Here is a 23620-nt window from a genome sequence, read left to right on the forward strand (position 1 = left end):
AGCACGTCAGCAGCTGGCAGGGGGAGGGGCCAGGTGTGACCCTGCTGCTGATGGGCGGCTGAGTGGGCGACACCAGCGGATGGTCAAGTTAGGCAGGCTGCCCACCAAAGACAAAGGGGGGAGAAGTCTGACGGGCAGAGAGACTATGCTTGTCCATCAGTCTGTCCCACGGAGTTGAAGGGTCGGGGCCAGCACCCGATAATCTCTGCGCCCCCTGCCCCTATTATGAGGGCCCTTCAACCAGGAAGTGACGAGCATTTGTTGAATTATCTCATTCGACCCGCACACCAATCTTCTGGTGCACACCCGGTTTTCTCCAGTGTGCAGTGTGAACAGACGGGCTCCAGGACGAAGGGGCTGTGCTCTACATCTGCTCCCGGATCTGCCCGAGGAAGAGGGGCCATCGAAAAGAACCATCAGAACCGTCACAGCCCTTCGCAATGATTCGGGAGGGGTGGCACTTCCTCCCCCTGGGGAATCTAAGGCTGAGGCCGGATGAGCATACGCAGGACTGATTCAGACCAGACCCCGTGGTCAGGAGACAACCTGCTGAGATCCTATCCAACCCCGTGGGCAGGAGAAGCTATGTCCTCTGGGGTTTGTTTTATTTTCCAACAAGAGTGAAATAATCGGATGAGCTGAACAGTGGGTGCTCCAACTTTGTTCCTGTTCAGTTTTTTGAACTATGAAAAACACATACAGGAACATTAAAGAGATGCTTTCACCCCACTGCCCATCACCAGGTGGGTGAGAGGGCCCCCCCTACAAGAAAAAGGAGACAATTGTATTTGAATATCAATTTAAAAAGTTAAAAAAAAAAAACCCCAAAACACCAAAACAGTGAGTAGCTGATAATCGGAGCACCAGATAATCTCATCAGAGCTGGGTCTGGAGCGGGGACAGGCCCTCGGCAATGTCACACACGTTGCAATGAGCTAGATCTGAGGCTGGGGTGAATCCTAAGAGAATGCACTCATCATGGAAGATACTTGGCACCAGGAAAGAGCCCCTTTCAGAAAAGAAGCAGGCGGCTGGCGGGGCCAAGAGCCGATGAAGGACATTGGGAGGAATCATCAGGAGAACTTTGAGCTCTCAGGAAAGGAATAAACATAGTTCCAGCCCACCCATTTAAACAAAATAACTCCTCCCTGCCTGAGATCCAAAATATTCTTTATCCTCTTGGGGATAGTAACAGCTTTAGAAGAATTAGAAGGATTTTTTTTTCTGTCTTTCTTTTTTAAGGAAAGAGAAACCGGGGCTTTTCCTTTCCTGACTAGCCCGTTAGCCCTCAGGCAGACTCCTGGGTCCTCTCTGCCTTCCTCCCTGTGAATCACCCTTCCTCTGGGCTCCCAGGGCCACTTGCACACCTTCCTGCCTTCGAGCAGAAGCAGGCATTTCCAGCGCTCCCTGTGATGTGCATTCTGTAGGTGCTTAGCAAGTGCCGGGAGAACTGTGGAGATGCAGAGACAAATGGCTGAAGAGTTCCCTCCTCCTGAGTCAGAAGATTATGGAACAGGAGAAAGAATGAAAGGACATTCCACTTCTGTTTCTGACTTTTCTTTTCTTGAAAATCAAGAAAAGAAAAGAAAGGGGGGGGGCAGTAAAAAAAAAAAAAAAAAGGCACCAAACCTGAACTGGTGATACATGCGGGCAGGGGAGGCCTGAGGGGAGGCCAGGGGGCAGCCTCCTGGGCACCCCCCACCCCCCAACCACTATGAGACTCCTCTGACTGCTCTTCTCACACAAAGCTCCAAGCTTCAAACCCCTGGGAGCCTAAGAAAGTGTGCCAAGTCCTTTAAGACCTTTCCAGAACTGTTGTACCTTCTCAGGTTACATCATCCCTGGTCTTCTCTGGTTTCCTTCCTCATTACTCACTGAAGCTTGTTTTCCACTCTGGCCTCTGCTTTCTTCTCCAGAGCAATTATTCTTAGCCTTTAACTGTGTGGGGCAGAATTCAGAAAAGTCAGTTAAGTGGAGATGTCTCTATTCCTAATGTTTTCCACCTTCCGAGTTCAGACAACATAAGAGGTTCTTAGGCCTGGCTGCCCAACAGAATCACCTGGAAGCTTAAAAAAAACCACCTCCAGGCCTTACCCCAGACCAATCGAATCAGAATCTCTGGGGCAGGGGCAGGGCTGGGAATCAGGATGTTTTTAAAGTTCTCCAGATGATTCTTTTTTAAAAAAGATTTATTCTTTTCTTTCTTTCTTTTTTTTTTTTTAAGAGAGAAGGGAAGAGAAGGAGAAAGAGATGGAGAGAAATATCAGTGTGTGGTTGCCTCTCGAGCACCCTGTACTGGGGACCTGGCCTGTAACCCAGGCATGTGCCCTGACTGGGAATCGAACTAGTAACCCTTTGGTTTTCAGCCCAAGCTCAATCCACTGAGCTATACCAGTCAGGGACAGATGATTCTAAATTAAGAACCTGCTGGGCCAGATCTTTATCACATTCCTATTTATCAGCCTGATGGAACTAAGCCCCTGCCCAGACTGATACTACAAAAATTAGTAATGTGTCCTTAAATTACTAGTTCTCGAAATTCACTTTGTATCAGAAGTACCTTGGTCCTTACTTAAAAACGCAGATTCTTGTGCTTCACACCTGAGGCCTGTTCACTAGGTCTGGAGCAGGGTTCAGAAATGCATTTTCCACCACCACCCCTAGAATACTGATGCAGAGGGCCCACGAAGCCCACACTGGATACAAATGTTTAAATCATCTTTGGTACAGCTCCAGCTGGGCTTAATTTACTCACATACCATTTATACTTTTTAACAGGTATTATCTACACATTTCAAGAGCTGTGAGGATAACAAAGGAGAGAACAATGTGTTATAGGACCATTTGGGTCCTCCACCTATCAGAGCAGCTAATATTCTGATCATAAAAATGTATAAACATGGATTTCCTGCCTTATTCACATGTGGAATGAAACGTCTATTTTTGCCCTTTATCTTCTTTGAAGCATTCCCCACTACTCTAACATCTTCAATAACATCCTGGTTAGTGACAAACTGGCATGTTCATGGGGTCCTCCCCAAACTCCTCCAACCTCTTCTCTCAAATCTTCCCTCACATTCAACTGAAACAGGCCAATCGACCATGTCAGTTTCATGGCTATAACGTAAGTGCCTCCCTGCTTCTCTCTGTACTGGTGCCCATGTCACCAATGGCTGGGGATGCCTCCACCCTTCATCTCCGCCGCGTATATTCTACTTGGATGCCAAAGCCGACTTCAGCCTCACAGCTCTTGTGCTGGGCATCCTCTCTTGGCCTCCCAGATTCTCCTCTCTCCTCTGCCCTGCTCTGGGTCACAGGAGGCTGACTCTTCAGGACACCACCTGAGCTCTCTTGCCCTCTGGCTTCTGAGTGGAGCCACCAGTGGGATGGCGGGAAGAGAGAGACCAGAGTGTCTGTTCCCTTGCTCCCTTCCCATCTGGTTGCTGTGGTTCTAGCTCTGGCTGAGTTTCTCTACAGTCAGGGCTCTCACTGGGCTTCCCGCTGACCCCACAGACCAGGGACAGTGACAATTTCCTATGATGGCTAGGCCCTAGGTGCTTCCCCATGTCTTGCTGACTCTCCAGAAATCATTTCTTCACTCAGTTCTGTTGGTTAAACTACTTTGAGAGTTCCATCTATTTCTTTCCAGAACCCTGGTTGATACAGTCACAGTGAGATCTTTCCCCAAAACCAACTCACCCAGGCCTGGGAGATCACACCCACCTCAGGGCGTTGGTAGCATGAATTACATGGATGGTACTCAGAAGACCTTCTGCTGAATAGTGAGGGTCCCTCAAATATCTAGTCTGGCTGCCCACTCTGGGCTCTCCCAGCCAACCACTGGCTATACCAGCCCTTGTCAATCAACATGCCACAGTCAACTTTCACTTCTGACTTAACTGCGTAGTTCTGAAACAGCAGCATTTGTTACTGCATGACCCCCTCCTACGCACTTCCATGCCTTGCCAGCCACAACCAAGGGACAGCCAATCCGGCCAACAACCAACCCCATGACTCTCTTGGGTTTCCTATCCAAGAAACTCAGTGACGGACAACAGTCAGGGTGTGAAAGTTGCCAGATGTAGGCTGGGACTGGCAGCCAGGCAGACCCATGCGAAAGCAGATAGAAAGCAGAGGGTGGGAGAAAGACCCAGAACACTAGGTGGGACCATTTGGCTTATAGGAGTTTCCCAGCCCCAGTTCCTTGAGGCCTTTGTGTGTCTCTGTTCCTGTGCCCTGGCCCTACCAGTGATCTCATACAGCAGCCCTGCCCTTCACGCGAGCGAGCTCGGGGAAGCGTATGATTCATGTACCAACATGCCTGAAACGTCAGGAGTCCTATTCTTAGGAGAACTCAGTACACCTCCTGTGGGAACCAGGGCAGGAACCTTTTAGGCATGGAACCTTCTAGACCCCTGGATTAAATCTCGGGAAGAAATGAATATACAAGGCTGCCCTGGTCCCAGAAGTCTGGACATAGATTCGAGGGGCAGATAGAAGGAACCTCTGCCACATTCGTCAACAGAGAATGGACAAAGTGACAGACAGGATAGTGCAGGAGCAACTGAACTCAGAGATAAGGTGGCAATGGAGCAGGGGTGGGGACTTTCGTTTTCGCTGTGACTGGGCTAAGTGGCTTTATTAGAGAAAGCCAGTATTACAAAGGACTTCACAGCTGGCATTGGGGCTTTCCTTCTTTCCCTAAAGGTGGCCACAACATTGACAAACACCAGCTGTACTGCATCTGTCACTTGGCCTGGCCTGCCTTCTTCTCCTGTTTGGCCACCTTGGGAGTGTGACCTCTCACTTTCCCATCATGGACGAGGAACCATTTCAGCCATAATACTAGGTCAGCTCAAGGAGCACGGTAACCCTCATCCTGATGGTCTCCAAGGCAGGCATGCTCTGAGAAGCACAGGTTGCTTATTCACGCAGCATACTTCAAGTGTTCGTGCTGAGTTCTCAGACACAAGCAGAGTGCCTTGTGCACACACTGTTGTACCGAGTCTTTCTAACTCCTCTGTAGGATAGGGACAATTTCTTAGCCGTGCCACCGATGGGGAACTGAGCTCCATGAGATTCACTAGCATTTCCAAGGTCACACAGCTGGTAAATGACAGAGCCGGGATGCAACCCAATTTTGCCCCTTTACGAAACCCATTTTCTTAACCACTTTGTTTCTCAGTCTTTGCTCCTTCAGGGCTAACAGTCTATCGGGGGAGAGTTAAGTAAACCACTTCTTCTTGGTCATGACCTGCCTTCCCGACTAAGCAACCAGACACCTGCAGGGAGGGACCAGATCTTGCTCCAGGACCATGGCTTAGACTATTTCTTGTCTGAGTTCTGAGAACTCAATAAATGGTTTTGCTGCTGCTGATAATGACAATACTAATAAAAGTACCAATCAGCAGTTGGATGTCGGATTGCTCAGCTTTTCCTACGCTAACATTCTAGACCTGCTGACCAGGAATGAATAAGTGCATGAACAGATAATAAACAGGGTCAGCTTGTTTCTGTCACTGAAGATCCCTGTAATCCCCTGCCCACTTGCCTACCTCTTAAACCCCAACTCATTGACAGAGAAGAGAACAAATTTATGATCAGTTCCTGTCTCTGACTGGTCGTGACCACATTTACAACATAAATGAATGAGATGTAACACATGAGCCCTGGCCTGTGGCCGGATGAGAGGAACAGAATGGTACCCGATACTGCCAGCAGCAGAAGCAACAGCAGCAACAAGCCTGGTCAATGAGCTCCCTGGGTACGGAACTGCAGCCTGCAAGTCACCACTGTCACCTCAGTTAGGGACTCACCCTCCTCTGAAAACTTGGCAAGGCTCCTAGCCTGTCTCCCACAGGATTACAGCTGTAAGAGACAGGCAACAGGCACAGCGTACCCATCATTATAAAGTTCATTTCAGAAGGGGACCTGACAACCTTCAGGCCCTTTCCCACCACCTGGTGGCTCTCACTGTCAGGAAATGGCTCATTTGCATCCAACCCAAACCTTCCCGGAGTGGTAAAGTTTGCATGCTCTTGTCTTAAGCACAAAGGAGACAGCATCTCCTGCTCCTTGTTGTGTAATAAATACCATTTGAAGCTACTACGGCTGCCCTCAGGTAAAATCATTTCCATTTCTTTGCCATTTTCTCCTGTGTTTTTGGAATGTCCTCCTTCTTCAAGTTCCTCTAAACAGGGACTGTAGGACAGCAGGGTTTAGAATCAGAAATAGAGGCCCTGGGCCAGTGGCTTGGCCGGTTAGAGAGTCATCCTGATACGCCAAGGTTGCGGGTCCCATCCCGGTCAGGGCACAGACAGCAAGGAGCCAATGAATGCATAAGTAAGTGGAACAACAAACTGATGTTTCTCTCTCTCTAATCAATAATAGGGGGGAAAAAAGAATTAGAAGTAGAACACTAGATTAGAAATGAGGCGATCTGTTAGCTTTGCCACTGACTGGCCTTGGGCAGACAGCGACTGCCTAGGCCTCTGTCTCCATTAGAGGGAAAGACACCTCTGCTCAGGAACACGGGAAGGGGCAAGACTGGCAGGATTATTTCAAGCCGCCCATGAGTTATGTGTGATACAAACTTGAAAGAAAAATGTGATGAACTGGACTTTGCATTTGAAATCCCTGGGTCTCCTATTTCTAAATGAAATAAATAGTTGCGTTGATCAAAAGAGCCCCCTCACCCTCCCACTCCCTGCGAATGACGGCTGTTTGAAAGCCTGTTATATGTGGCTTCACAGAGTCCGACAGTGAGCTGAGACTTGTTGACCAGAATACGGGGCATGCAAACATACATGTGTGTCTGAATGGTGGAAATTCATGGAATGTCAGCACATGCACATATACAAACTGTGACGATTTATTATGTGGGAGAAGGGAGATCTTTGTCTTTATATACTTCCAAAATGCTCAAAAAATTTTATCATGAGCACACATTACTTGTATAATCCAAAAAACCCTAATATTATAAATAATGACAACCACAACCACATTTAAAAAGTGAGTTGAAAATTCTAGGTCTAGACCTAGGGCTGCACAGCCTTCACGTTTCACCGTCACCGTTCAGTCCATATTTGCCGAGCGCTCCACAGTCAACATTATTAATCACTCACTAAGTGATGGCATTCTGCAAGACCAGGGGGTGGCAAACTACAGCCTACGGGCCAAATCCAGCCTACCACCTGCTTTCATAAATAAAGTTCCCTTGGAACATAGTCACACTCATTCATTTATGTATTGTCTGCGGCTATTTTTGTGCTCAAACAGCCCAGCTGAATGTTGCAACAGAGACTACGTGGTCCGCAAAGCCTAAAATATTTACTATTTGTCCCTTTGGAGAAAAAGTGCATTAGTCCCTGCATTGGATGTAAGGATTTGGTGGGGAGCAACAACAGCCCCGGGACCTGCCTACCCTCACGGACTTCAGTGTCTAGTTAGGTGGCACTCAATTAAATGCAAACAAATGTATAACTGCAACACACTAGCACAAAAAGGTATGTTTGCTGCTCCTAGAGAGTGCTCCAGACAGTGACCTAGTTGGGAATATCATGGAAGACAACAAAACAAAACAAAAACCAAAATAAAATAGCAGGTACAAAGGCCCTATGATGGAAGAGAAATGGAAATTTCTAAAAAAATTTTTAAAAAGTTTTCCAGCCTAGACGGAGGCTGTCCCTGCTGTGTGTTCTAGGGTGCCTGCGCCTGGATGTTTTCTCCCTGCTCGTGGTAGCCACCTTGCCTTCTAGTACAGGCGTGAAGTTGGTAGCCGTAGCCTCTCGGCTGGGATGAACCACATTCTCGGTGGAGGCAGGGGGCTGAGCCAGAGCCACCACCAGTACGCTGGTCACAGGCGGACTGACCATTGATGCTGCAGGATTTGCAGGCTGTTGTGTCTTGTAAGTCATGAAGGATACAGGGCCTCAAGTCAAACAAGTTTTTCAAAGTCCACAAAAATCTGCCTTCAGTGGTGGCTATTACAGAGGTGGATTTGAACTCAAAATGAGGAAATGGGAAGCAGCATTAATACTAGATGTAAGCCCTACTGCCAACAAAGGAAAAATAAGAGATGCTCATTGGTGAATTATGCTTTTAAATCACCCAGACAATATGATAAATACTATGATGGAATTAGCATAAATTGTTATAGTAGACTCATCTCATTGGGAAGAAAGGCTGTCAAGGTACAGAGAGTGGCTCAGTGGCTTAGAGTTGTAAATTTAAAAGTGAATTTACTCACAGCCCTGGCTGGTGTGGCTTGGTGGATTGAGTACCAGCCTGCAAACCGAGAGGTCACTGGTTGATTCCCAGTCAGGGCACATGCCTGGGTTTCAGGCCAGGTCCCAGGTTGGGGGTGTGTGAGAAGCAACCAATTGATGTATCGCTCGCACATTGATGCTTCTCTCCCTCACTTTCTCCCTTCCTTCCCTTCTCTCTAAAAATAAATAAATAAAGTCTTTTAAAAGAAGTGAATTTAGTCACATTTTTTTTTAAAGAAAAAGGGGAAGGGAGGGAGAAAGAGATGGAGAGAAACATCAATGTGTGGTTGCCTCTCACACGTCCCCGACTGGGGACCTGCCCTGGCCCTGCAACCCAGACCTGTTCCCTGGCTGAGGAACGAACCGGCGCCCCTTTGGTTTGCAGGCCAGTGCTCAATCCACTGAGCCACACCAGCCAGGGCACAGTCACAACTTTGACCTAAAAAAATTGATGTAGTTATATATATGTCACTGACAGAATTCAGATTTCACACATTAAAAACTTGATAAAAATAAAAAATAAATACAAATAAGCCAAAGCGGCTAGAAGCAAAGGCCTGGCAGGGAGGTCTGTGACACCAGATAAGGCTGGGAAGGGATGGGAGACAGACTGTGCAGGACTCCGGAGACCTCGATAAGGGTTTGTTTTATCTGAAGAAAAGTGGGGAGCCCTGAAGGGTTTCCAGGGAGACTGTTGGATACATGATGGCATTGAGAGGACTTCTCTGGTCTCAGAGTGGAGAAAGGCAGGGGTTAACCAGTCAGGAAGCCATTTTGCAGAGAGGCCTGGACAAAGATTATGGGACCCTGGGCCTCAGAATGCAGATGGTCAGGATAGCGGGGGGCAGAAGCAAGGGTATCGACCATCCCAAGCAGGCCAGTCAGCCTGACGGAGTCATCCGATGTCATGGGTACCATGGTCCTGATACAAAAGAGATAGTCAAGAATGAGAGAAGACTTTTGTGCTTCATAAACTCGGCTTTCCTTCCCCCATGTGCCTGTATCCTGAGACTATGGTGGATGCCCAACCTTTCAGAAACATAAATAGTGGCCATTTCCTTGCATGGTCCCTGTTCGATCCTGTGTCTTGGCCAATTGAATCAACAGACTGATGTGTATGGATCAACTTCTTCCCTCAGTTATAAATACTAAGATAATTTTCTGAAACCAACACTGCCATCTTCCAAACACACAGAGAAGGCTCATTTGCCACAGTGGGTGGAGCCAGACAAGCTAGGATATGAGGACAAACGTAAGAACCTGTACAGGGTCAGGACTTCAGTTTGCAACTGGTCATAAAGGAAAAGGGAATTTCTGCCCTTTCAAGGAGGTCAGGTGTTCTGCACTGAAGTAAAGGCCCTCTTCTCGTCCCAAAGCAGGGCTTATTGCATCACTGGGCTAAGTTTCAGAATGCGCTGGGCTCCGCTGGCTTCACTCCCCTGGGGAAACAGGCTGGGTGCACAGGAGGGGCTCCTGAATTGACGAGGGTGAAAAATGGATGAGTGGGTCCTCTACTTCTGCTCCAGAGACGGATCTCTGGAGGGTGTGGTTCACCCTCAGGCAACTGGCACCTAGTTAGGATCTGGGCTCACCCCAGACCCAGGTGCTGTACCCAACCCACTTCCAGCAGCCACAGCTCCATGTCCCCACGGATGCAAGACCCCTCCCTTATTCCTGCCACATTCAGGGTGACCCAGGGGACAGCACTTACTGTTTGACAGAGTTTTGGGATGATCCATTCCCCTCCACCCCATTCTGGTGCATTAGGGAGGATATCAGCATCATGACCACAGCAAGTGCTCACCATGGATGAGAACAGAGCGAAACTGCAAAAGGGGGCAACAGCACCCTCGGCCCAGCGCAGCATGAAGGCACCTGAGGCTGTGAGCATCGGGCACGCACTGGCACGGCTATGGGGCTGGAAACATGCTCTGCTCTATAAAGTCCTAGTAAATGGATGTGTGACCTTTCAAAAGAAACTTCTTTCAGGATAGTTAAATAGGGAGTTCTCCCAACACATTAATGGTTTGTTAACACAGGCAGCTGCACGTGTTCTCCAGCGTCAGACAGCTCAAGTTCAAACCCCAGTTCCACCACTTCCTAGCTCCATGAACATGGAATAATTTAGCCTCTCCATGCCTCAGTTTCCTCTTCTGTCTAAGGAGGATAATAACAGCACCTATTTCCTATGGTTGTTGTGAGGATTAAAATTGCCTGTGGAAAAAATGCCTGGAAGCGTGCCCAGTGTGTGCTAAGCACCCAGTGAGCTCTAGACCCCTACTCAAAGCTCCACGGAAAACCTGAGGGCATCTCACACTCGGCATGTCTCACACCAGCTTCTCCTCAGTGTCTTCACCTCAGTCATGGCGGTGCCATTCCTCCAGTTCTTCTGGCCAAAGTCCTTGGAGTCATCTGTGACTCCTCCTTCTCTCTTACCCCAAAGACCCGTGGCTCTTTCTCTGATATATATCCAGAACCAGACTGTCACTACCACGTCCAAGCCACCACTGTCTCCTGCCAGATTACAGAAATCTCCTATCTCGTCTCTCTGTTTCTGTCCTGGAACCCCACAGTAGGTTCTCACTGTGGCAGCAAAATGATGCTATGAAAATGTAAGTCAGCTCGCTGGTGATGACCTCCCCCAACAACACGCCTCTTGCCGAGGATTGCCCGGTGCAGAGCCCCAGTTCCTACTTCATGGATGCGAAATGCCCAGGGTGCTGTAAAATCACTGCTGTCATTGGCCGTGTTGGGTGCTGGCCGCTCCAGTGGCCTATCAGCCCAGAGAAGGAGAAACAAGGCTTCCAGAGGATGTTTTTTCAGAATGAAGCAGCACTAAATGTACCCTGAATCAAGATGAGTGGGAAACCATCCCACTAAACACGTTTTGGATACAAAAAATGAATGTCAGATCACATCAAAACTCTCTGCTCAAATGGCACCTGAGTCGAGTAAAAGCCCAATTTCCTACCAATAGTCCAGAGGGCCTTAAATGACCTGTCACCTCCTGCCCCACCTGTCTGACCTGTTTCCTGCTACTCTCCTCATTTATCCTTCTCTAGTTACACTGGCCTCTTCTTCAAACAGTGGGGGAACACTCATGCCTCAGGGCCTTTGCACTTACTCTTTCCTCTATGGAGCAATCTTCCCCCAGGTACCTGCATGACTGGCTCCGTCACTTCCTTCAGGTCTGTACACAGAGTGCCCTCCTCAGTCATGTCTTCCCTGCAAACCCTTCTGAAACTTAACCTCTCCCCGATAACTCATTTCCTTGTACTTTGCATTATTTTCTCCTTAGTACTTCTTAATATGCTATGCCTTTTATTTGTTTTATCATCTGTGTCTTCTATTAGATACTAAGCTCCATGAGAGTAGGTATTTCTGTTCGTTTGACTCACTGCTCTATCCCCAGGACCTAGGACAGTGCCTGGCGCGTAGCAGGTGCTGGAATAAATATCGGAGGACCCAGGGCTTTGTTAAAGCATTAAGTATTCTGGCCAGCTAAAGGTCAGTCAAAACTCGAGACACTACTCTTTAAAATTAAGTTGCAAGTCAATGGGAACATGTCATCTAATTTATATTTTTAAGTACTATTTCAGCCATCTGTTTACTTTGCCAATAAAATGTACCCTTACTTACAGTTCTCATTAAAACTATGAAACGCCCTCAGCTAGGCCCTTTTGAACGAGCCACATTTCCGTCAAGCGCTGGGTCAGTAAAAGCAGGACCGGAATACTAAATGCTGCTTCTATTTTTGGTTCACCCTATGAGTCGGTTTCTTCTTTATTTCTCCTTCTTTTCGGGGGCCACACAGATTTATCAGCAGGCAATGAATTGCTGCTGTCATTGATTCAGGTTCTATGGGAAGAAAGCGTGTGTGGCCACTCGGAAGACACAATATGCAACTTGAAGGGGAAATGTTCTTGCACTAACAGTAATTCTAGGAGCAAGACCACTGGAAGCAAAAACTACTGGCAAGTGGGAGGATTTATTTTCTCAAATTTTCACTTGTTGAGCTGACAGCATAAAAGGAAGAGAAATTCGAAACCCAAAGAATCTTTATTTCTCAAGGAAAGCACCATTCAATCACCACAAGCTAATAACTGAGCTAATGACAATCCGAAGGCGGAATTTTCAGGATAGTGCGTCAGACGCAAAGCTGTAAATCATCCAAAGAACTGCACTGATGCAGCAAAATAAAAATAAAGTAACACATCTAGTCAGTCGATTCGGAATCTGGAGAGAACACAGGGATGCTGTGACTGGAAGACAGAATGATGGACCGAGAGAGGGCCGAGAGCTTCGCAGGCGGGCAGCAGCCACAAGCTTCCCCCCAGCTTTGCCACCTGACAGCCGTGTGGCCTTGGCAAGTTACATAATCGCTCTGAACCTTGGTTCCCTAAACTATAAAACATGGATCATAATGCCTAGAGTTGTATGAATCAGCTAATTTGTGAAGATCTTTGCACACAGTAAGGGACCAATAAACAACAGTTCCTTTCCTGGACGGACCACATTTAAGTCTCAACTGAAAGAATGGTGTACAAATCTGTCACCACTGACCTGTTTCAGGACAAAATGTCCCTAACATGTTCTGCCAATATAGGGCAAGTACCTTAACTTGTTCTTGAGAATGACACAAATCAAATGGAAACACAAAATTCAGAGATAAATAAAAAGCCAGAAAAGGAAAAAAATGCAATGGAGAACAGCCAAGACGACTCCCGTCTTTGTGTTTTGCATTCCAGTAAAAAGAAAGTGAGTGACTGACGTGGGAACCATCCCCTTGAGTCAGGTGCTTCCCAGCCCCACCCAGGCCCCGCGTAATGGACTGGAATGTAATCGCTTGCTGTTTGTTTTGTGACAGCAGAGCTCTCGGCTGATCAGGACCGGAGGTGGAGGTATTTCTGGCACCTGTTTTGTTTTCGTTTCTTCAGTTCCCTAAATCCATCCATTTGACCTTCCTTTCATTCAACCTCCCACCATGCACTTTTTGAGCACGTGGTGTACGAACATGGGCCATACGCCTCATACTTGAGAAGATACACAGACTGACATTTCACGTTTTAGGAGAGATTTATGGAATTGTAGGAGTCACCCATCTACTCCAACATTCTGGGCGCGTGTGTGTGTGTATTTGTGTGTGTCTACCACCTTTTAGAGTAACACCTTGATAAAGCGTACACAGGAATGTCTGCTGAGACCTTACCACACTCCAGGTACCAGCTACATGCTTGTATGTGTTATGTTTATTTGCCACTCCCACTTTATGAAATGAGCGCTTGTTATACCTCTAATGAACAAATCAGAAAAACAGGACTGGAAGAATTTAAGGTCACATAGCCTCCGAAGGGCTGAGAAGGGACCTGAACTTGAGTCCCTTAACTAGGAAGTAAGAATCAGAATTGTCCTCTTTGCCGCATCCCTTATGCAGAAATTGAAGCATATGATGTCTCCTTTATGTCTGTTCTCTGATCCGATGAGAAGAGGACTGATGTTAGAGTGAATTAGACAAATTAGTGTGTCTAACAGTCTCAGGGTGTGTAAGCAAGAAGCCACTGGTGGAAATTAAAGATCAAGAACTTCAGGTCCTAAGTTGTGAGAACTGTTCGCACGCATTTACTAAGATTCGAAACGGGACCTCACTGGGTGCCTTCGGAAAATGCTGCCGTGATTATTTAGCCAGAATCTCCCCTTCGCCGCAGAGCCCCTGACGCCTGAGCAACGTTTCTGCAGCCAAGTATGTGCTCTCACTTGTACTGGGTTGGCCAAAAAGTCTACTTAGTTTTTTCTGTAAAATAAAAGACATATTTTTCATTTCATCGATAAGTTTATTGACTTGGATATTTTGAGTATGTCAGCTATCTCCCACATGGTGTGACGCTGACTGTTCTCGATGAATGTTTCAATTTGATCACTATCAACATCCAGGGGTCTACCTGACCGTGCAGCATCGTCCAGCGAGAAATCCCCGGCACGGAACTTCGCACACCACTTGTGACAGGTCCGGTCAGTCACAGCACCTTCTCCATACACTGCAAATCTCTTTGTGAGTTTCAGTTGTGTTTTTACCCTTCTTGAAATAAGAAAGCATAATATGCCAAAAATGTTGCATATTTTCTTCCATCTTCAATATTAAAGTGGCTACACAAAAATTCACCAATTTGGTAAGTTTTCTTAAAAGTGCATGCTGGGCCCTGGCTGGTGTGGCTCAGTAGATTGAGTGCCGGCCAGCAAATCAAAGGGTCGCTGGTTCGATTCCCAGTCTGGGCACACAGCTGGGTTGCAGCCAGGTACCAAGTAGGGGGCGTGTGAGAGGCAAACACACATTGATGTTTCTCTCCCTTTCTTTTCCCCTCCTTTCCCCTCTCTCTAAAAAGAAATAAACAAAATCTTTTTTTAAAAATGCACATTGAAATGACAACTGTCACAGTGCAATCTAACAAAATTGTTTCGAATGACGTTAAAGACCACTAAGTGCTACTACAGACATCTTAAGAAAAAAAAAATGAACTTTTTGGCCAACCCTAATACAACTGTTGAGAAAGAGAAATGGAGTCGAAATTAAGATTCTTATATAAAAGATGAGAATTAAATTCCTACCGCCGTTAATGTAGTGGATCTCCTGTGAGGTCAGAGAATCTCCATGGAGCATGGACTAAGAGCAAAGAGTCATGAGTTCAGATTCAAGCTGTGTGACCTTGGGCCCACCGACTAACCTCTCTGAGCCAGTTTCCTCATCTCTACAATAAAGAGAATGATATCTACCTCACAGTGTTTCTGTAAGATTAAATAAGTATGAGCTGAATGTAAAACCAGACCCTCCCAGTGTTCATGTTTATAAAGTGATAGGGTCTTATATGTTGGCTTCCAGCTTGAATTGACAAAGTACTTTGGCAAGGCATCACTGGCACCTCATCCACAAATCTTCCATTAAATGGAAAGGAGTTCAGACACTAAACGGACTGAGGCTCCCTGTACTAAACCACAACCCAGTTCTCAGGTATCTGGAGTCTTGACTGGAAACCTCCACACCACTGCCATCGTGCTAGTGGGAACGCATTCTTTCTCTCTCTCTCTCTCTCTCTCTCTCTCTCTGTTTGCCTTCTCCCCGTTCTCAATTTAAAAGTGACCACATTCCACAGAGAACTTAAGACAGTTCTGTTTTTCCTGCTTCCTTTATTTATTTTTAATTGATTTTAGAGAGAGAGGCAGGGAGAAAGAAAGAAAGAAAGAGAGAGAGAGAGAGAGAGAGAGAGAGAGAGGGAGAGAGACATTGATTTGTTGTTCCACTTATTTATGCATTTATTAGTTGATTCTTGTACATGCCCTGACCAGGGATTGACCCACAACCTTGGTGTATCGGGACAACACTCTAATCCCTGGAGCTACCTGGCCAGGTCTCTCTGCTTCCTTTTAAAGTCCTCATTCTGTTCCTCAGAAGATCCCATTTAAATCCCTCCACCATTGGCAGTCATGGGGTCCTGTGTCTGACACTACAGAGCTGTTATACAGAGCAGAGACCCAGGTCATCTGGGGGCAGACGTAGAGGAAGGCCAGCTCTGCCCAGGAAATACGGCTGTGGCAGTGGCTCCCGGGCCAGCTGCCGCAGCAGAGAGCTCCTCACCAAGAAAACTCAAGCTAAACATCTCACCCGCTGTCTGTTGGCCCTAATATCAAATTATGTTATTCAACACTTATTGAGTGTTTTCTACATCGTAGGCACTCGGAATATAAGCATGAGTACGATGCAGTCCTCAAGGGCTCACATCGAGGAGACAGACACATAAGCAGGTAATTACAAAACAATGTGGTAAGTACAAAAATAGAGAAATTACAGGATCACTGAGAGGCGAACCTAACACAGGTGGGCAGTTCTTTCTGGAAGAGGCGACACGTGGGCAGTTTTAAAGGATGGCGCAGGGGAGGAGGAAGTGAGGAGTGGGATGGGGGCAGTGTGGCAACAGCAATCAGCATGAGCAAAGAAACAAATGTCACAAACAGCATGGTGTGTGAGAGGCACTCGCGGCCGCTGGAGAATGCCAGAACCTAACCTGTGAGAAGGGGGCTGGAGACAGGGCACGGGGGTCTGTACGCTGTATTCTACAGGATGAACTTTGTCCTTAGGTGTGGGACAGACAACACTTTAAAGGTTTTAAGCACAAGAGTGACGCAGTTTCTATATTATTCCATTTAGAAGTTCTCTTTTATTCAAAGGGAAACTGCAGGACAGCCAGGAAAGCTACTGAGCTGGGCTCTGGGAGCCCCAGGGCCTGCCCCACTCATGGCCAAAAAGCAAGTCCAACTCTCCTTCCATCTCTGGCCTCTTCCTACCGTCTGCTCAGCCTCTCTGTAATGCTGACCTCATTAGAAGGTGATGTGGGTACAAGGTGACTCAGTACTACAAACGGCTTTGAAGCAGGCAGAAGGCCACACTGAGCCCTGGGCATCTTTCTGCAGTGGGGACCTTGGCAGTGAGGCAGGCCTGGTGAGCAGGCCACAGGGCGGTCAGGTTGGCTGCAACATGCTCCGGAGCCCGACTGCATCTCATCTTGCAGCTTTTCCTCCCTCCCTCCTAATAGTCTCTGGCCCCTGGCTGGCTTCACCTGACACTGTAGTGGAAGGGAGGGGGCAGGAGGACACAAGCCCACCTTGCAGAGGAAGCATCAGTCACGGTGACCATTGCGACCTCCCCAGCTAAGAACTCTGGCTCCTGTGCTTTTCCAAACCACTGCATGTCTTACCTCTAGAGCTGCCATTTGGAACTATCCTCTGCCCCCCACTTCTTTTATCTCCTTAGTCCTGTTCCTCACTTCCTGCCCCCATGCCCGGAAGCCCAGGCTTAGGTGAGGCTCTGTCCATTTCCTCTCTGCTGAATCGTGCTCCTCTGTGACTCCTTCAATAACTCCTGCCTCCCTAAGCCTTCCCTGATTACTCCTTCACACCTGACCGCTCCCTTCCATCATTCCCCAATTCATCATTCATCATTCATCATTCTGAACACGTGAGTAGACTGTAATCTACTCACTTTACAGTTTGGCTGCTGTAACCACTCCCCACACTAATCACTAATCCCTGCATCTGCATTTCTCACTTATGATGTTCCCTCCCCAGGCAATGCTTTCCTCCTCCTCCTCCTTCTGACCTCTGCTTCAACCTTCAAGACACAGCACAAATGTCATCCTGACCCCACGGCTTTCCCCTATCATCTCCAAGACAGATTAACTCTAATAGAAATTTGTTTACCTTTATTAAATTATGGGGTTTTGCTTATATCATAATAACCTAGTACCTGGGTGCCAGGCATCTCTCAGAGAACATCGTATATAGTAACTCATTTAATCCACAGACCACCCTGTTATTATCCAAATTCACAGCTAGTCAATGGAAGAACTAACCTGCGCCACCTCTGCACGCAGCATGCTTCACCTGAAGACCAGGAAGCCTTTGAGATCAGGAGCTACAATCTATTCTGTTGGTACTCCAAGTGCCTGGCACACAGTAGGTGATTACTAAATGCATTTTGAATTTAACTGAAATTTGTTTAGCATGCATTCCCGTGTTTTCCTCACATGTATGTTCTGCCCTCCACAGGCATGCATGAGATCCTCAAGGAGAAAAGACCAGATCACCTCTTTTCTTCACAGGCCCACAATCCCAAGGCATAATGAGCTGGGGGGAAACGTAGAGAGGTCTGGGGGTGCAGCTGGGGACAAACTAATTTTAGATGATATATGTCTCAAGTGTGCACAATTCACAAAGGTTTTTTTGCACATGGCCGATCTCATAGATTCTGACATCTGCAGGTGAGGAAGGTGGAATGGAGGTGGAGAAGGTAAGAAGACTGAGGTACAGGTTGCCTGAGACCTGGCCAAACTCTCAGAGGTAGAAATATCTGAATGAAATTACAGAGATTACACGCCCCCAGGGTTCTGAATGAAGCACCTGCAAGCAGGTCTCCTGTTCACCCTTGTCCTGCACCTCTGCGGCCGTGGTGAATGGGAGGTCTGAGTGGGTCAGCTCCTCTGGCAGCCAGGGGGGCTTTGGCAGCTGGTGCAGGTGCAGAGGCAGGTGGGAGGCTGGCAAGAGGTAGAGAACTGGCCAAAGGGGAGGCTGGCTAGGTTGTACAGAGGAGGCTGGCTGAGCTGAGGTGGGGCAGCGTGGGTTAAGTCAGGTTTGGTCACCCTCACCAGACATGACAGAACACCCTGAGAGCTGACATGATTTCCAAGTGGTTGGATAATACAGACATAAAGAGTCAGGAAAAACTGGTTTGTCCTTTGCATTAATTGGAGGTAGTCAATGTTTCCATGTTATTTATAACTATGCCATTGCATTTCTTAAAATCTATACCTTTATTTTACTGTCCTAACTCAACACAATTTCAGATAGAATTTACTTGACGTTGTGTGCACAGGGAAGGGTTTTCAGGCTCAGGCAGCCTCTGCAGAAGGGGAAAATTTTTCCTAATAGAAGGGGCAGTGAACGACTATCCAAAAGCCCTGGCCTAGCTTGCCAACAGGGTGGTCTTCCTTTCCCCAAGTCTCTTCTTCCCCTGAGCCCTCATCTCCCTCTATTACAAAATGGTCATGAAAATGCCCATCCACTCCCTAAAAATTGTGGCAATGACCTGCGCCAAGGCCTGTGAGCTTCCAGCCTAGGCTTCTCGCTGATCTGAAAGGTCTCCGGGGTCTTGGTTTCACGATCCTCACTATTCAGGAAATGAATGAGATACTACAGATGTCTGCACCGAAACGTGGGCAGAACCACCTCCCACTGGGAAACCCCCGGCCCCTGCAGCTAAAGCTACGGCTCGAAGGTCGCCGAGCTCCTACGGTGGCATCGACGGGAGCAAGACAGGCTGTATAACTACCAGGGCGCAGTGGAATGGATCCGAAACCGGGGTTTCCTGACCCCGGCACACAGGGGGCGTTGGGGCTGCTTTCCGCATCCTCACGGTGGCTGTAAGGCGCCCCCGGGGGCCAGCCAAGCTCCGGGGTTGGAGAAACACCTCGCTTACCTGCGGCTCCACCAACCAGCGCTGCTCCACGCTGGCGGGCAGGGGGCGCGGGGCGCGGAACGCGGAGTACACGGGGATGCGGTCCCGGGTGCTGTACAGGGTAGCGAAGTGCTCGGTGCCCTCGGAGCGCTGACAGATCTTCACGTGGCCCTCGGCCGCCAGCCCCGCTGGCGGAGTCTCGGCGTAGAAGAACTGGTCACATTCTCCAAAGCCGGCGTCCTCTCGGCCCACGAGCCGGCCTTCCAGCAGCGAGCTCAAGGCGAGGAGGCTGCCGAGCGCGAGCCAGCGCGCGGGGCCCATCTCGGCCTCTGCGAGCGCTGGACGGCCGCGGCGCGGGCTCTGCGGGCGGGGCGGGGAGCGCGAGACCGCCTGCTGGGCTGGAGGGGAAGTCGGAACCCGGGCGCGGCGCGGCTAGGCGAACGCGGCGGGGCGGCGGGGCGGAGGGGCGGCCCCGGCGGCGGGGGCGTGCCCGCGTCCCAAGGCCGCGCCTCTCTCTCACCCTCCCTCCCCGAAGATGGTGGCTGCCGAGGCCGGCGGCCGGCGCTCGGGGACGTGGACCACGTCCCCGAGGCTGCACCCGGGCTCAGAGACGCAGGGCACCTGCAGCCGCTCTCCCTCGTCTCCGCAGTCTGCCGGACCGCGCAGTCCGAAGAGTGGAATATGTGAGCGGGTCAGCGTAACCGGAGGGGCTGGGAAAGGATGGTCCCCTGGGCAGGGCACCAGGAAGCCTCGGGAGCTGTAGCGCCGCAGGGAGCCTTGGGGACGCAAAGGGGCGGTGTGAGATGCTTAGATAACTGTGTCTCTTTGAAGCAGGTGGGCAGAGCCCCCCTCTAATATCCGATGAAAATTAGCCTCCCGCTCCCAACAAAATGTTCAACTGCCTGCACGGGAACACAGCTTGGACGTATCCTTAGCAGAGCAGAAGCGGGGAGACCCAAGGAATCCTGTTATAGAAGTTCCTAACCTAGGCAGTGAAGCCCTTGTAGTGTAACTGGTGCAAGGCTTAGAAACAAAACCAATACCAAGGCAACAAAGGAGACTAGTCAACATCACTGGCCGGTAGGTTGATTAATACATTGCTTCACTCATCCCACAGGTGCCTGTGTGCTAGCCTGGGCCAGGTATTCAAGCAGGACAGGGTTCCTGCCGTCTTGAAGAAGATAGCCTAGTGGGGAAGCTTGTCGTTAATCACAGAATCATGTTATTAAAGGAATAATTGAACACGGGCCATGGATCAGTGAGAACCTGACCCCCACAAGGATTCAGGGTATACAGCCTGAAGAATTGAAGTCTGCGCTGAGACTGGGTAGATGACATTAACCCGGCAAAGAGTAAATGAGCATGTGTTGGCAGAATTTAAGAAAGGCTGGTTCACACCAGTCCACCCACACAACTGTTTCTGTGACCCACTAGTGACTGTGGGTCTAGAGCAGAGAACTAAGAGGAGATTATGAGAAATGAGGCTAAAGGAGGAGGCAGGGTCATATCACTCAGGGTGTCATGGGCCAGAGGCCTTCAAACACTTTTGACAGGACCCACAATGAGAAAACAAGTTTCATGTCATAATACTTGTGCTCATGATTGGCAGTGTGGCCTGGTATTTCTATTTTATTCTATTTTGTACCACTTAAAAAAATGCCAATGGTGACCCACAAAACTGTTTCTGTGACCCACTAGTGACTCATGGCCTACCGTTTGGAAAGAAGTATTATAAATTATATGGAGGATTTTCATCTTTCAGCAGTAGTGCTGCACTCACATTTGCTCTCTGCAGAAATGGGCGGAGCGGAGCGGTCAAGAATGAATGAAGAAAAACATGTGCAATAATCCAGGTGAGCGATGGTAGCCCGAATGATGGTGGTGGTAGAGACAGAGCCAGAGCACCTACTCAGGGCCAGGTGCCCTCACTTGCAGCTCATCATTTCATCTTATTCCCCCAGTGTGCCCCACCGGGAACAGAGAACAAAAGTATTCTGACAGTTGCCTGAGATGGCATAGCCAGTGAGCCTGAGCCAGCTTTGAACCAGGTCTGTCTGGTTTCCTCTAAATCACAGCAAACCCGGAAGGTGAACCTACGAAGCAGGAGACAGATTGTCAGAACATATTTTGGAGCTTAAGAACAAATTTCATAGAGGCTTCAATTCCTGAAAGTGTTGACTAGGTTTGGTCCCTAAAATGAGACCTAAATTTGTGTCTTTTTTTTTTTTTAAGGCACATTTAGTGTGATGTCACAGAAGAGGCTACCTAGACTTGGAGTCCCCTCTGATGTGGAGCTGATGACCCAGGACTTGTATCTCTGCCAAGTCATCTTACCCAGTAGACCTCAGGCACGTCCTCTGATGAGGACGGTGCCTCTCCTGGGAGGCTGTGAGAATTGTAGATTTTATAGGATTTTTTATATTTATATTATTATATGGGTTTTTATGTATTCCCCAATGTTGATTCATGCTGTCAACTGTAAAGAACTATATTAACAGCTATAACTCAATCCCTCTTCTCCTTGTGTTCTTTGTAAGTGCTTCTATTATAATGTCAGGACATTAATAACCCCTATGTCTGTCCTGTTTACTGATCGTGTGCTCCTGCAGACAAGGGTGAGGTCCGCTTAGTCTCTAGACCCCGGTGGTTACCACAGAGTCTGGAGTAATAGATGTCAGATGTGATGCTGATGTTATATTTTAGCAAATGCAGGAAATATAATAAAATAAATTCTTGGTCTTTATAACTTAGAATATTTACATGACTTTACTTCACTGTTTCTGAAACTGTGGATTGCTTGGGTAAGCACAACTGTCTCTGCCAGTCATCCCCAACCCCGGGGCATCCCTCCTTTCCCCCCAGGCCCCTGACACAGACACACACATGCGGAGCACTTGCACCTCGCACAGCCAGGACGAGTTTGTCTGCTTTCTTTCCTTTAGTTTATAGTACAAGACAACAGAGGTTCTTTTTGTTTGCTTGCCTTCCAAAGATCAAATTATTGTAATATTGAACATGCTTTTGCCAATTACAAGTGTCCTCACCCCAAGGTTCTGGAACACACTGTAGGGTGGGAGTGTCTTGATCTAATTTTAGTTTTTGCCGACTGCTCATTCCAGGGGAAGACTGCCTGCAGCTGCATCTTTATGCACAGCTCATCGGCCGTCGATAGTTCAGTGCTATCTCTTGCCTCCAGTCCCTTTCCTTCCCCACTGCCTGTTCTCACAGCGAGGAGGTTTCAGACCGACCCTCCCGGGCCTCTGTGCTCACATCCATGCCAGTCCAGCCAGCACCTGTCCACAGCCTTCAGCAAAGGCCTGAAGAGGGAAAGTAATGGCTGATGTGGAATAAAACAACATCTACTTGTACTTCTGCGATTTGGTTGTTTCTTTCCAAAGCTGCTTGAAAACATGAGCCAGCCAGACACTTCTCCAGCCCCCACCCCAATCCTTACTGCCTCGGTGCTGTGATGGCAAGTGCATCCCCCCTCCTGCCACCTGAGACCAAGCCGTCCTCACGCACCTCTCATCCCAGGTTTATCCTTTCATCTCCTCCAATCCATTTTCCAGCTGCAGTGACTTCCTGAAATAAATCTGATGATGTCATCCTACTCTTACAGCCCTTCAATCACTCTCCATTCATTTTCAGAGAATCTCTACTGACATCTAGACCACTGAGACCTGGCCCCTCCCTCTGGGGGGCTGGGGCTGCTGCCACTCCCACCTGGCCCTTCAACGTAGTTTCCTCTCTCGTCTTGGAGCCTTTGCACCATAAACTACCTCCCTTGGCCTGGAATTCTCACCACACATTTAAATCCTTTCACCTCTTTCATTTACTTTTAGATTTTTTTTCACAATCCACCTAAGTGTTAGCTAAACATTAGTTCCTCAGGTCACCTACCTTCCTGACAAGTGTGCCCTCACCACTTGTCCCCCCCTGCCCTATGTGAGCTTCAGGGTGTTTGTTAAACCATTATTTCCCCTGTATCTAATTTACTACCCTTCCTCTTAGACATAAACATAGTGTATTCAATACAGTAACTGAGTGAATGAATGAATGAAAAAACCCTTAATCCATGTAACTTCATTTAGATTGGCATGCTCTAATTCATGTATTTATTTTCAAAACATTTTTTAAAAAACATCTATCATGAGCTAGCCATTATGCTAAAAGCTGGTTATTCAGGGGGAGCAAAGTTAAGCCTGGTCACCGCTCCCCATGGCAGTCATGGGCAACCTCTGCCAGCCATTCTACCTCAGGCCAGGAAAGGCAAGTCTGGGAACTTTCCTGCAGACAGCGTGTTCTGAAACATTGACTTCACATTATATCCAGCTCCATTCCAGACCTTTGCACC

General features: G+C 48.2%; 1 protein-coding gene and 1 long non-coding RNA gene across 2 annotated transcripts in view; one reads left to right on the forward strand and one right to left on the reverse strand.

Annotated features, from left to right (window-relative positions):
- ENDOD1 (endonuclease domain containing 1) overlaps positions 1 to 19612 on the reverse strand; it is a 35027-nt gene extending 15415 nt beyond the window's left edge. The window contains exon 1 of the mRNA XM_024574595.4: positions 19288 to 19612. Within this exon, the coding sequence (XP_024430363.2) occupies positions 19288 to 19587 (300 nt within the window). The 5' untranslated portion in view covers positions 19588 to 19612. The remainder of the gene's footprint in view (positions 1 to 19287) is intronic.
- Positions 19613 to 19863: 251 nt separating this feature from the next.
- On the forward strand, positions 19864 to 22657 carry LOC123478100 (uncharacterized). The gene is made up of 3 exons (XR_006653234.3): positions 19864 to 20346; positions 21062 to 21119; positions 21499 to 22657. It is a non-coding gene; the product is annotated as an uncharacterized lncRNA (long non-coding RNA).
- The last annotated feature ends 963 nt before the right edge of the window (positions 22658 to 23620 follow it).

This window comes from Desmodus rotundus, chromosome 5 (genome assembly GCF_022682495.2).
Source record: "Desmodus rotundus isolate HL8 chromosome 5, HLdesRot8A.1, whole genome shotgun sequence".
In the NCBI taxonomy this organism is placed as follows: Eukaryota; Metazoa; Chordata; class Mammalia; order Chiroptera; family Phyllostomidae; genus Desmodus; species Desmodus rotundus.